This window comes from Pocillopora damicornis, chromosome 2, assembly GCF_964200805.1.
Source record: "Pocillopora damicornis chromosome 2, jaPocDami1.2, whole genome shotgun sequence".
NCBI lineage: Eukaryota > Metazoa > Cnidaria > Anthozoa > Scleractinia > Pocilloporidae > Pocillopora > Pocillopora damicornis.
Window position 1 is genome coordinate 9083003 of NC_142671.1, and position 12327 is coordinate 9095329.

The 12327-nt window shown below is 37.2% G+C and overlaps 1 protein-coding gene across 1 annotated transcript; it reads left to right on the forward strand.

The window, feature by feature from the left end:
• Positions 1 to 871: 871 nt before the first annotated feature.
• On the forward strand, positions 872 to 1681 carry LOC149049797 (uncharacterized). The gene is made up of 2 exons (XM_089191566.1): positions 872 to 1085; positions 1401 to 1681. The coding sequence occupies exons 1-2, from the start codon at positions 872 to 874 to the stop codon at positions 1679 to 1681; spliced, it is 495 nt and encodes a 164-aa protein (XP_089047692.1).
• Positions 1682 to 12327: the final 10646 nt, after the last annotated feature.

Genomic DNA, 12327 nt, shown 5'->3' on the forward strand with positions numbered 1-12327 from the left:
TAAGCATATAACTTGTTTTGCTGTTCTGCTGCCATACTCGTGGCTGGGAACGCAGTGCTAGTGTAGCAACAGCTATGGCTTGTTTGATGATCTGCGTGTGCATCGCATTGGATATGCCGTCTGATTTGAATACTGTTGAACAACCTAGTGTAAGCTTCGAGAGTTTCTTTTCAGGTGTGTTTTCTTAAGTGGACTTATTATCATATATAATTATATATGCTACTCATATAAAATTATACCATAAGCTGAATTATACAAGCATTTTATTGGTACTACTTATGTTCTGTTGGAAGACAAACGCATAGATGACGTCATTATTAACAACCTTTCGTCATCTCTACAATTAGAAAATCGATTCTACGTTGCTGTGGGTCTGTACAATAATAGATCACAGAAGACATCAAAATGTGGTAAAAACATCAGTGACACAACCGGCTGCGCTTCATGTGCTCTTTTGTTTTTTCTTACCACGTTTTGACTGCATCTGTGATCCATTTCTGAACAGAGGCTGCCAATGGTCTCGGTGTGGCCAAGTCGACTTACAAGATTATCCAGTGTAATTAAAAAATGACAAGACTTTTTTACTAGAATGTGCCGCGAAATGTTAACATTTTAATCGTCTGTAAGAGTTATCCACTGCGTGGCTAAAATTTCGCAGGAAAAATGAGGATGGTAGGTTTTATCTAAAGTGAACCTTATAATCATTCCTCAATGCTGCTGAGTTCTTCTAATTTCTCCTTTTCTTTTAGCTTTCGGAACTATATTATTTTCATTTGGTGGCGCTTCAACCTTTCCAAAGATTCAGACAGGCATGAAAAAATGCTCCAAGTTTCCAATTTCTGTGTTCTGGGCGTAGGTTGGTGTCGTAAGCATGTATCTGCCTGTGTCAATCCTCGGTTTGTGGCTTACGAGCAAGAACATCACATCGAACATTCTCGAGTGCGTGAAATACGAAGGACATGACGCGGCTGCTGTTATGTTAGACATAGTGCTTGTACTGATCACACTTCACCTGCTGTTAAGCTTTGTTATTGTGATAAACCCAGTATCACAGTCTTTTGAGGAGTTTTTGAGCATACCTCAAGGTTGGTTTAAATACACCCAGGGTTAATCTCATTAATTCAGCGGGAAGCAAGGGTTGCGATGGACTTCTACCTATTCCATAAAAAAAACATAGAATTTAATATTTTACAGGGAATGTGATCAAGATAGCTCTAGGGTCCACAGCTACGCTTATATATCTAGGGGCGAAATACGAGCGCTTTTTTTTTCTTGCTTCTTTTGTGTAAAACTGTTTTCCTTATCGGCGTCTTGCTTTCATAAAACCCCCATCCACACAGCGTTTTAATGTTAGACACTTACGCTACCTTAAGTCATTTTTCGGTCTTCTTTTCCAACAGGATTTGGTGTCAAACGGTGCCTCCTTCGCACCACCATCATGTGTTTTATTCTTGGCATTGGCGAACTCATCCCAAAGTTTGGTCCCATTCTGTCTCTTATTGGAGGATCCACAATAACTGCATTGACCTTTGTATTTCCCTGTTTGTTTTATTTGAGAATTGAACGTAATATTCCTCTTCATATTAAGGTTTTTTTGTATGAACTCATAGCTGTTGGAATTTTTGGTGGTGTGGCGTCCACCTACTCCGCAATAAATGACATTCGAAAAGAATTCAGTTAAATCTTCAAAATAATAAAAATATCGGACTTCTTCAATGGCTAAGGTGGGGGAGGGGTGGAGGCGAGGGCAGAATTAGTCTCGTACACAGACCTTCCACGGCCAAGCGACAGAAATCGATCCTTCATTTTGATCAAACTAGTAGAATCAGGCTAAGAATTGTGTTTGATCCAGTGATAGTTTGTATTATTACTTGATGCATGAAATATGTTTGTGCTAGTTTATTATAAAGAGCTGTCATCTGGCCCTCGTGTATGATTCACCGAGTGCCTAAGGAAAACGGTTATAAACAGCTCCCCGTCCATGAATAAAAGTACATAAATCGTAACATGTAAGGCTGATGGTTGTCTTATTCTTCTAAAAAGATCTGAACATGTTGACGTATTTGGTAAGTTTGACACAACAAGCAGCCCAGGCTCAATATGAGAAGTTTGAAAAATTTAGATATTACATGATATGACTGTTACACGAAACATGAAAAGAAACATGAACTGTATGTGAAATTCACCTTTTAGCCTAAATAATTTAAAAAGATCTAGATTTGCAATGGAAAGTTCACCTACGGCAAAGCATCAGGACATAAATATGTATTTTTAAACAAAACCCCACATTAGTTTTGGGCGGTCTGTGAGATCTGGTTTGTTAAATGCGGCAGCATAGAAAAATCTGTGTTGGTGAGAAATTTATGTATCGAAACGCCACGTACCAAGCTTTAGCTTCTTGTAAGCATGCGCACTCTTTTCACTTCCTCGGAAATACGTCCTTTACTAATATCTATTTCTGAATGAATGGTATTCCTCAGCTTCAGTCGTATTACCAGTCACAATTTCTTTGTGAATTAAAAATATTTCATCCTACGTGTTTCATTTGAATTTTCTTTAATTGATAAAGATCGCTAGTTTTTAAATAACCAGCAATGACAATAACGTCATGTTACGCAGGCACTGAACATATTGAACGAAAAAGAGACGAAAAAGCACAAATACTTGCTATAAGTAGAGACAAGAAGTCAAATGAACAGTTCAGTTTTTTAAAGAAAGATGAATTCCTGAAAAGTTTGGAAGTTTCAAAACAATTTCAGTTTCCCGGGATATTAATTATGTATCGTCCACCACATAATTATCGGTAATTATGCATGCAAATCCACGTTTTCATACAGTTTATTGCAAACGTATTCAAATAACGTTATTTTAGCAATTCTGTCTTTTTAACGGTGCAATATTGTGGCTTGCAAGACACCAGAGACTCGATGGGGTAGTTCAGGTAAATAATTGAATCCATCCATTTGTGAATTGCAAGTAGTACATTAAATAGTTCAAAACAATTGGTAAAAAAAAAATATATATATATATATATATATACTTTTATAGTGGGTTTGAATCGCAGGTCTTAGTGTAACGTCAACACTGATTGCTTCAAAAGGCTTCAAATGCTTTTCTTTGAGCTTGTTTCAGACCAGGCACGACTGATGACGGACTTCAGCGATAAGGCTCATTGTCATTGTCATATTCTTATGATCCCCATTCATTCGCACTTAATCGGCTGTCAATTTTCTTCAGTTCTATCTTTATACTCTGTCGGCGATACTTACCCCCCCCTCCGCTTCTGCTGAACACCACGTGATTTCCTTAGATAATCGCTCCCCCTGCCCCCCCCCCCCCCACCCTCTCGGCGATAAGTAGTCATTTTCATATTTGCATGAGTGCCCCTCATTAAAAATTAATCGTCTTTCAATTTTCTACAGTTCTATTTTTAATCTCTGTTAGCGACGACTGATCCCCCTCCGTTTCTGTTCACCCCTACGTGGTCCACCAAATCCTCTGCCTCCCCCCTCCCCGGCCCCCCTCGGCGATAAATAGTCATTTTCATATTTGCATGAGTCCCCCTCATTAAAAGTCAATCGGCTGTCAATTTTCTACAGTTCTATTTTTATACTCTGTTGGCGACGACTGATTCCCCCTTCATTTCCCCTACCGTTGATAAATAAAGACTGGTCCCTTAGTGTACGCCTATAGTTGCTTTTTCAAGATTTCGTTATATTCAGCTCTTCAAATTTTTCCAAGCTCGCCTTAGTTTATTTCCCCTTTGACCACAAGACTGAAAATGCGTTCCACATAGATTTCTTTGCCATGCCTGTTTGCCTCGATCTTAAGCGCTGATCTTGTCTATTGTGCTTTCAGGTGATTCTCGCGTCATGTCTGTCACAAAGAAAATCATGTTCGTGTTTACTTTTTTATTGGGTAAGCGATGACATTTCACTTCTCGTAAATACTACTGGCGAATAATTTAGCCCTCTCTACCAAATATATTTAGTAATCATCAGTAATCAGTACGTAGTTTTGTTTCTTATTTTGGAAATACTTATCACGTATGTAAATTTAACTGAACAGCTGTTGAAACCGTAAGAAGCAATCATTTGGCATCAAATACTACAATTGATTGTCCAGAACCCTGTGAATGCAAGTCAGTGGAAGTTAACTGCAGTGGAAAACAACTTAAATCATTTCCATGGAAAGTACCAGCTACAACGACAATCTTGTGCGTATATTACATGTAATCATTCAAGTCAAATAAATTCAAATAATAGACAAAAAAAAGAAAAAAGAAAAGCATTAAATAGCTAATCAACCAGCTGCCAAATATACCAAGAAGCAAAGATGAATGGATAATTCAATTGCTTCTTTAAGAGAAAATCGTCCATCACCATGATAGAGGAAATTTTCTCTTTATCCATTCTTGTAACTATGTAATGAGTTTTTCAGTCTTCTTGTAAACGCTAATCACCTGAGAATAATAAAGTCAGAGTTGATCACGGATATTTCCCCTTGTACACGTTATTTGTAAATGCCATTGCATTTTACAGAGACCTGAGTGATAACCATTTGGAGGAGCTACCACCTGACTTGCTTGCCAACCTCAGCAATCTTCAAGCATTGTACGTTGAATTACGTTTGCCAACGTCATTACAGTTGTGATTTAAATAAAAATGTTGTCTAACAGTACTAACGTTTCGTCTTCCATGTGTTTCTACCCGAGTCAAAGCAAGTAATTAAATGCCACAGCACAGTCCTCACTATGCACTAGTCACTGAGACGACCTAGAGTGTAGAAAAAAAAAAAAAAGAAACAAAAACAAAACTTTTTCATTCCAACGCTGGGTCGACCTGAGGGCCAGTTTGACGGATAAACGATATTGCACCAAACCCTTAGCGTTACAGGAGTATTCTTTTTTGGGTTCCGAATGTGCTGCCGATAAGCTACATTTGGAATGCTCCTTAGTCGTTGAGTATGCAAACTCTGATTACGATGGATACATAAGACTGTTAGTTTTGAAACGCTGTTTGTTTTTACTAATTTCCTACAAACTTCCTTTTGATTTATATTCAATTATTGTGTAGTCCATTACGTTATCTAAAATGAAGGCGTCGATAGAAATGGAGATTTCCTAGAATTGTATCACAACTTTGGAGTCTTTGCTGCCCAGGAAGTACTTCTTATTGAGGGCGCTACTTTTTGCGACGCCATAGCTTTCTTCACGTATCATAACCTATAAGTTGGTTGAACCCACACCGTTACCTTTGTTACGATCAGTAGGAACCAAGCTACCGCTATATCAATTGTCTTTGCTTTTTTTTCGGTACGAGTCGTCAACCAAAGTGCGTCAGTATTTTCTTTGTTTTAATTAAGTCATAGAATCATCAGCCTTTTTTTTCGGTCATAGAACGTCTCGTTTAGTCAACTAAGTGTCATTATTACAGTATTATAGCAAAACGATCTTATTTACAAATTGTTTTGGTTTCTTTTTATATCGTTACTCTTTTATTCTCATTTAGTTATTTTTGTTTATAGTAATATACTGTTGTTTGTACCTTCGTTTGATTATAATTTAAATGACACGAGAATTATCACGTCTATCCATTTCTACAACTTAATCTGCACCTACAGCTACTACTGTTTTTTCTACTGCTGCTGCTTCCAAGGTCAACTACCTTCGATCTTCGCTATCTTCATGACCCTTCTATCAAACGCAACCGATTGATCTAAACCTTTTAACTTTTTGTGACGAAATACTGTGAAATACTATATAGAAGCGGCGATCATAGGTACTAGCAGTTGAACTCATCACTATGAGCGCGCGCGCCACTTATGATTATATAACGATATGCGCATTCGGAATGTAGTCAGTTATTTCTTCTGTCTTTTGAACATGTAACAGCTCGGTTTATGTTGAAGTAATAAATAGGCTTTTTAAACCAAACTTATCGCTACACTTTTGATCTGTCATTAAATCAGTTTAAATCTACCAAGTGGAGTTTGAATTATTGTCACCTCGCACCGCGCCACCCTTGTAGTTGTTGAGGGTCTGAGTAAGCCGCAACCTCTAGAATCTTCACAATTACAAAGACCACGTAAAGAAAGCTAGGTTTTGTATACGATACGGCAACTAAACGATATTGCAACAAACCATTGGCGTTATTTAATGATTCTTTTCTAAGTTCTGAATGAGCAGCTCATATAAAGCTGAATCTCTAGTGCTACTCCGTCGTTGAGTTTTTAAACTCTGATTACGCTGAGGACATAAAGAAAGCGAGTTTGTTTTACACTGCTTCCTAACAGATAACAAAGGTGGCTGTTTGCGTTTTTGAAAAGAAGTCTGACCATTGTTCAAATCAAATCACAGGTATCTTTACAACAACAATCTACGCAGCCTTCACCCGGGAATATTCAAGACCTTAATGTCCTTGGAACTTTTGTGAGTGGTTATGTTTTTTTTTTCTTTTTTTTTTTTTGTAAATTATGGAAATCGATCGTTAAAATTTGTGTCACAGCGACTTTTATTCGAAAAAAGAGTGACCGAATCTATGTAAATGCACCATCAGAGTGCTTTCTCTGTTGATATTTACTGATTTGACTGTTAAGTTCATTAGAAAACACTGGGTGAGCGGAATAAAGTAAAGGAAAAAAAATCGTCGAGTGTCTTTCAATTGTGTGAAACGTTTCCCTGTTTCCCTGTTAGCAATTACGCTCAATGGAAAGCAGTAAGGATGAATAGGAAATAAACGTCGGTATGCTTGATTTCATAAATTACCATAATTGGAATTAGTGTCATTGTTATTACTAACCTACCATCGACATCCTTTATTACAGGTGGTTACATGAGAATCAGTTAAAAGAACTACCACCAAAACTTCTTGATGAATTGACTCGGCTGAAAAACTTGTGAGTAGCACTCTCTGGCTGCTTAAAATCCGGAACAGGACCAATCCTAAATTGTCCTTGATTGCAGTATTAAATTCATGTGAAAGATTCTCTAAAGATTTTGTCAGACGTTGTTGATCTTGAACTATTTTTGATAATGATTTGGCTTGGAATTCGCTTAACTTACCTTACCATTTTGGCGGGTCTTAATGTTCGCGATTGACAATGTCATTAACCAGTTCATTGACCAAGTTAATAAACACCAAACAACAATCAAAACGGCTTAAACATCAGAAGCTAATTTCTTAGACACAACTGTCTATAAGGGTGAAAGATTCAACAGAGTCAGTTCTCGATATAAGGACCTACTTCAAACCAACAGAGACATTCTAGTTCACTTTCTACGCAACGTGTCACCCAACGGGAGCTAACAAAGGCTTCGCTGGAGCCAAAGAGTTACGACTCCTCAGAAATAAATCTTCAAAACAAAACTTTGTTCAGAACATACCTGGCAGGGAAAATCAGAGAGAGGCAACGCGAACAATTTCATTAACAACACACTCTAAAAAGTGAAATTTGAAGGACGTAAACATTTTAGTTAAACAAGCTGCCACATTGATCAACAGATACGTTTCGTATGGCGTTTTTGTTGTTTCTCTCTCATAACATAAGCATTTTAAATTTTAACCTTAAATTATTAAGTATTGTATAGTAAACATATTTTTTATCCTTTGAGCGAGTGCTGATCAGTGTCATCAAAGAAAAGTGTCGGTTGCTTTTTTAGCCTTATGTAGGACTGAATTAACTGAGCGGTCTATTAATTGCTTACAATTAAATGAAAATGATTAAACTTTGACCAATGGATGATAAATAACTGACGGCAGGATCCTTGCAAGTTGACCGTGCGTCTATAGAAATTTTAAAAAAGAAGACTTGACAAAATATTATTGCAGCGACTGGAATCAAACTCGTGCTACCGAATAGTGCTTGGTCGCTACTACCAACCGTGAGACAGTAAGAATCGAGAGCGTGGCAAATTTTAGTGAGCTCGCCACTATCGTAAGGGAATCTGATGGCAATTAATTCAAATAAGTTGTACTTGTTCGTGCTTACCTGTTCTTCAAGCCTGACAATAACCAACAGAGTAATCGATGAAATAAGTATTGGAATAATGAGTAGAAGCAAGAACGTTAGTCGTAACTTAACATGCGGGCAATGAATGAATAGCTGCAGCTTTTAGAATCGATCACGACGAAGAAGAAGCTGGTCTAACTAATATTGAAGAGAGAATAGACTGCTTTAATCTGGACTTCTGATTTTTTTCTTCTTTTCAACCCAACTATAGTACCGTCTCGGACAACGAGCTCCAAACGTTGCCAGAGAGAATATTTGACAACCTGACCAGCTTAACCAGATTGTAAGTAGATATCATCTGATTAATTGATAGATGAACGAGAGTAAGCGTCTTTACTTATTACATGCGTGTTCATTAGTGTTAAGAGATTAAGAGCGACGGTCAGGAAATATCGACCAAAATCTTAATTTCGTGGCAAGAGTTGAAAAATCGCTTTCTTTGGTTTTTTGTCCATAAATAGCTTTTAGGTAGATAAGATACCTGATGTGAATTGTTCCCGCCAAAAGCTTTTTATTTTTTAGAAAAATTAGAATATCGGTTTTTGTGGTCGGAGTCACAAAATTGGCTACTCATTTACGTGAAATTTGCATACATCAACTTGCCTCTCGTTCGCAAACAAAGTCGCACGGAGAAATTTGGACACTTCATTTCAACAGAATCACTGTTCTTCTTTTACTGGAAGATTCCTTTAGAGCAAAAGCGACCTGAACCAACTGGAATAAAAATTTCCAGTTTCTTCCATATCAAATAACTAGCACTTTTGCCAAGTCCTCTTTCTGCCTTTACGTTTTTTGGGGCTTGTCCGCCGTGCTTCGAGATTGGTGGAGGAACTCGGCACAGATTCGATCCTCGACGCCACCCAATACCAAGGGATGAGCGGTGCCGGGGACAAATCGTTAATTCCGAAAGGTCTAACTCCGAAGAAAAGGATGTAGATACTCTTCCCAAAATAAGTTCGATTTCGGTTTCTATGTCAGTTATTGACAAGGAAGACTTATGACCCGCGATGTCTCTTTTGCAGTTCAGAAATGGAATAACCTCAGTTGATCTGCTCCTATCTCTGGGATCATAAGAGCAAGAACCGCCGACTAAGGAGCTAAAAGAGCACTTAACGTCCATGATGACACAAAACTGGCATAACAAATTCACTCCAACTTCGCTAATTAAATTTTCCCTCTTTGCATTTAATTGACTAATTCAATTTACTACGGCTAGCAAACTGCTTCGAGCTTTAGCCAACTCAGTCATTTCTTCAACAAATAATGAAAATGAATCCTCACAATTGAAGAAAATATCAATTTAAAAAGTATTTATGATCTTTGTCTTTCTGTTCCGATTCTTCTGAAACCAAAGGAAGCGAAAAAAACAAGTATAAAAGTTAAACAGGTTAGCCGAGAGCTAATCAAATTACATCCTGATATTTATCAGGGAAAACATCTTACACTGAAAAGCAAAACTTCCACCTTAACAATGAGAAAAAATAACCTCTCTTTGGCCGATTACCTTTTTTTCAATAAAAAAAGGTCCAAAAGCTCACACCAGAATCGTTTTCAGTACGCTTTCGCTGTGTAAAAACTCCGCTTGACGTTACGGTCACGCAACAAGAATTGTTTACTCAGCCGTTGTAAAAAAATTGAATGAATTACTGTCATCTCAAAACCTTCGCGTGAGGCGCTGTAAAGAAACTCCATGCTGATTCTAACATATTATCAAAGACAACCTTAAATCCCTCTAATGACATAGTTAAAAGGGAAATCTGAATTATGTTACATAATGAAAAAAATATTTGAATTAAGGAGGTATTTGCGAGATTTTTCACGTTTGAAAACACAGCACTTTCCTGCGCGTTGTTTGCTATTTATGAACAACAATAAAGATAAGTCATATAGTTCCTGGGAAAGTACAGCACTCACTCTATCAAAATTCGGTGTCATGATCCTTTGAATCGTTTTTCCTTGAAGACCAAAAGTCAGTTTAAAATATCAATTTCACACCTGCTTGCGGGACCTTTCGGGATCGTCGCGGGTCAAATTCGTTTTTCTCAGTTTTCTCAGAATTAAAGCGCTCCGGAAGAAAAAGAAAGACATTAAATTTCTTCTATTCTTAGTAGCTTTTTTTGGTCAGAAAATAAGCGAATTTCATTTTTCAACTCTTGCCACTCAATGGTCGATATTTCCTGACCGTCACTCTTGAGTATTTACAGAAATCATGAACGCAAATGTCTATTTTAACTTAAAAATCGTGATCGTGATAGCAGTATGATGCTATATTAACCATGATCCAGCTTTGCAGATTATGTTATGATGTGGTTACATTACGGGCTCTTTGTGATATAAAAGAAGTATTGCCCAAATATAGTTGCGACGTAAGAGAATACAAACAGGCGGAATGTGTGGAAAACCTTACATAACATTTATAGTCCCCAAGTATCATGTCATTACAATCACACTAAGTTAACTAAAGCGACGTGTACTTTCCTATCGGGTGATACCTCATCTTCTCCGATTTGAACAATAAATTTTAATATATGAAACATGAAATTTGATTAAGAGATCCTTACCGATGTGATTAAAAATGCAGGAAAAGAAATCGATAGCACCCAGCGATCGGACAACTTAGTCGTATAAAAAAATGAGTTTCAAAGTAAGAAAATATTCGAAGAAAATTGAATTAAAATCACTGAAAAGTCAAAAATATCTGCGGAGAGTTCTTAGCGTCACCTGGGGATTCTTTCCTCGTTTCTAAATGTTGGCTGATAATGTCCTTGGCTGAGAGATTGTCCTCAAAATCTTAAGTTTTCCCTGGAAGCTTCGCTTCTCGGCCGGATATTCATTTTTCGGTCAATATCTCAGCCGTGGACTTAATTAGCCGCCTGAAGGGGTTTATTTACAAAATAATTTAGAAAATAAATTGTGGGGTTACGAGACCCGAGGCCACTGGTTTTGATTATGGCAAGTCGTGTTTTATCGATGCGTTGTACTTCCACAAAGCTTACCATTATTAACATCGAGTAAGTGGAATTAACAAAGTTGACGTGGAGAGGAGACTCTCCTCGGCCGAGGTTTTCTCAAAAGAAAGATGCAAAGTTATTACATCATTTCTCAGTATTAAAGTGACTATGCTGATCAGTCTAAGTGTTGGGAGCGAGGCAACTTTTAGTGGGCTCTTCACTCTCGTAAATGAATGTGATCACAACTTATTGAAATAAATCGTACTTGTTTATAGTTACTTATTCTTCCATCGTCATCCTGTGCAAACCAGTGGGCAATGGATTGCTATTTATTAATTTGAAGGGATAGTTTACGAGATCAATCACAAAGGGTGGCAATTTTTTTTCAACTGTGTCTTCAAAACCATGTTTCTTGTTCACTCCACTTGGAACGCTACCACTTAAAGCATAGTAATCAGCATCTAAGAAACCAATTACCGAAGCAAAGCGCTCGTCTTTTCTTCTCTTGTCTCTAAAAATTAGGTGAAGGTAAGGTTCAACGTTTTCAATTTTTTCGGCGGTTGAAAACTCAATTTAGTAGTAGACTGTTTGTTCTGTCAGTTTACTGGCTTAATAACCTACGCAGGATATTGTGAAAACAAGTGCTTTTCATTTTTGTTTTGTTTTGTTTTGTTTATTTTCTTCGGTTTTGTTATCACGAGCCAAATAAAGTTGATCCACATAATTATCGAGTTAGCAGATCAGAGTTCGCGTAATATCATAATTATTTTCTTAGCAGTGTAATAGGGACAGTGCAATGAAATAAATTAAGTACATAATTAATTAAAAAATGTATTTCCCTTTATTCATTGTAATCGTCATAAATGCTCTTACGTCTACATTGAATTACCTTGTATGAGCTGTGCATAAATGAGGTAGAAACACGACTGTGAGATCGACATCACCAACGTGCTATGCGGAAAGAAAGTACAGTACCATTAGAAAACAGTGGGTGAGCAGATCATAGGGAAGGATAAAACATGTAAAGTGCTTGCCAATAGAAAGAAACATTGTCCTGTTATAGCAAAATATGCTTCGTGCAAATCAGCAAGGAAAAAATGATGATACTAAGAGAAAATGTAAATATGGCAGATTTCACGAGTTTCAATAATTTATGTCATTGTTATTACTAACCTGCCATCGACATCCTTTATCACATGTGGTTAAAGGGCAATCAGTTAAAAGAACTACCACCAAGCATTTTTGAAAAACTGACTCGGCTACAGAAATTGTGAGTAGCACTCTTTGGCTCTATGAATAATGCGGTTATTCACAAGGCTGGATAAAATCAGAAACAGGGGCAATTCTAAATCTTTCCTTGATTGCA